This window comes from Crocuta crocuta, unplaced genomic scaffold, assembly GCF_008692635.1.
Source record: "Crocuta crocuta isolate KB4526 unplaced genomic scaffold, BGI_CrCroc_1.0 scaffold13, whole genome shotgun sequence".
In the NCBI taxonomy this organism is placed as follows: Eukaryota; Metazoa; Chordata; class Mammalia; order Carnivora; family Hyaenidae; genus Crocuta; species Crocuta crocuta.
This window is the reverse complement of record NW_027530007.1, coordinates 2,589,307-2,591,506: the sequence shown is the minus strand read 5'-3', so window position 1 is coordinate 2,591,506 and position 2,200 is coordinate 2,589,307. Positions and strand designations below refer to the sequence as shown.

General features: G+C 64.9%; 1 protein-coding gene across 1 annotated transcript in view; it reads left to right on the top strand.

Annotated features, from left to right (window-relative positions):
* The first annotated feature begins 865 nt into the window (after nt 1-865).
* TMEM201 (transmembrane protein 201) overlaps nt 866-2,200 on the top strand; it is a 16,589-nt gene continuing 15,254 nt past the window's right edge. Inside the window, 1 exon segment of the mRNA XM_077763970.1 lies at nt 866-993. Coding sequence (XP_077620096.1) covers nt 866-993 — 128 coding nt within the window.

Genomic DNA, 2,200 nt, shown 5'->3' with positions numbered 1-2,200 from the left:
GGGGGAGCTTGCGGAGAGCTGGGTCCAGAGCGTGTGGCTGCCCTTTCTCCTCCCCAGACCCCCACCTGCTCCTGACTCCTCCTGGCCCCCTCTGGCTCCAGCAGAGCCCGGGAGCCCAGCACGCAGGTGGCAGGAGCTGGGTGCACCCTTGCAGACCCTCCTGTCCGTCCACCTGCCGGGGCGCAGCCTTCCTCCTGCCGCAGCCTGGCCAGGGACCGTCTCAGTCTTGCCCGTGTCACAGGGCTGCACTGTCCTGTGACCCCAGAGCTCCTCCACCGCTCGGCGTGCTTTGTCCTAGAACCTCCCTGGACAGGACGTCGTTGACTTGGGGAGAAGGGGTTTGGAGGTTTCTCGAGGGGACCTGAGGGGACCTCCTGAGCAAGAGCAGGACAGCGCTAAGCTGCCTCAGAACAGACCCACGCTCCCGTGTCGGGCCTGGGACAGGTGGAGGCGGGCGCGGCCGGGGGCGTGGCGCACGCACGGAGCCCGAGGAGAGGCACTGCTGCGGGGGGACCAGCTCCCGCCCGGTGTCCTGGTGCTCACTGGCCCATCCGCCGCTCCGAGCCCTGGACCCTCTCAGCACTGGCTGCACAGGAGCTGTGCGGAGGGACTCAGTGGCCCGTGGCCCCCCCCCCATCCCCGCCCTGGGCAGGGATTACTACGGGCTGAGAGTGACAGGCTAGAGCCACCAGCCTCCGGGACCAGAGCTAATCCCCTTCCTTGCCTTCTGCCACCACTCCAGGCCGGGCTCATTTCCTGAGCAACAGAGCTGGAGGTTCAAAGTGAAAATGATGGCTTCCTGGGGCAGGGCGGGGTGGGGAGGGGGCGCTCCCTGGGACCAGAGCCACAGGTCCTGACCGCCCGCATGGACCCCTGGGGCCTGCGTCTCACCCCCTTCCCCAGTGCTCTCTCTGTTCTCAGACCGCCAGCTCCCCTGCCTGGCTTCTCTCCAGAGGCTGAGTGTGGCATGGAGGGGTACCCAGGGGGCCCGTGGTGAGAATGGAGGGCCCGGGGGTCAGGGGTCAGGTGAGAGCGGTATCTCAGCCTGCATCGTCACTCGCTGGGACGTGCCCCCCTGCGCTGTCACGAGCCTCTAAAGCAGGTGCAGATTAACAGAGAAAGCCAAGGTGCTGGCATCTAGCCTAGCGGTTTCCACGCCTCTCACCTTGCCTGGCGCCGCCTTCTGCTGCCCTTAGTGCGGAGCTCGGTGACACCGTCAGCACGCCTTGTGCCAAGCACCTGCCAGGCTCAGCACTTTCCAGAATTCCCTGGTTTGATCCTCTCAGCAGCCTCTCTTTGGGGCAAGGATTATCATTATCCCCACTGTCCAGATAAAGAAGTGGATGTTCCAGGGGGTGGGTGACTTACCCCAGCGGCCACACCACAAAACCGTGACCACATTGCCGCACTGCCCACTGCTGCCATTTCTAGGCTTTGCTCTGGCGTCTTGGCTGTTGACAAGATGTGGCGGTCCCCAGTCCATCACGACGGCTTTGGCCTGAGCAGGGGCAGAGGGTGGGCTGCTGCGGTTGCCAAAGTGACCCAGAGTGCCCTCTGCTGGCCCTGGGGCCCCTCCTTGCAAGGCCTGGTTGCCAATCCTCCTCTCCTTCCACCCCTTCTCAGCATAACTGCCACATGTGGGGCGTCTAGACTGGTATTACTTCCATCCCTGACACACCCTTGCGCCCTGTTGGCAGATGAGAATACTGAGGCCTGGACAACCCTCAGAACCTGCCCATGCTCAGTGGGCAGTAACGGAGGGGCCCAGCCAGAAGGCAGCTGCGGTGTCAGGAGCTTCCTCTGAGGCCCCTGCAAGCACAGGGACAGGAGGGTGACAGAGCCGGCCCGTCGCTTCACATAGCACCTTTACGTGTCTCATGGCCGTAGAGGGTTGTACCACCCGGACGCCCAGGTTCTGGGGCCGCTCGCGCTTTGCAGGTACAGGCCAGGCTGTGAGAGGAGGCGCCTCTGGTACTCACATCTGGAAGCTGGCATGGGGCCAGTGGGGTCGGGGTGCCGGCCCCGTACAGTGGGGGCCCAGGCAGTGCCCCAGAGCTGGAGGTGGCCTCTGAGGGGATGACAGGCAGGATAGGAGCCGTGAGGCCAGGACCCCGGCGCGCAGGCAGCTGCGCCCCATTGCGGGCACTGTTTTCAGATCCCTGGGGCTGGAGGCGCTTGTTGGGCAGTTGCTGTATGCGCC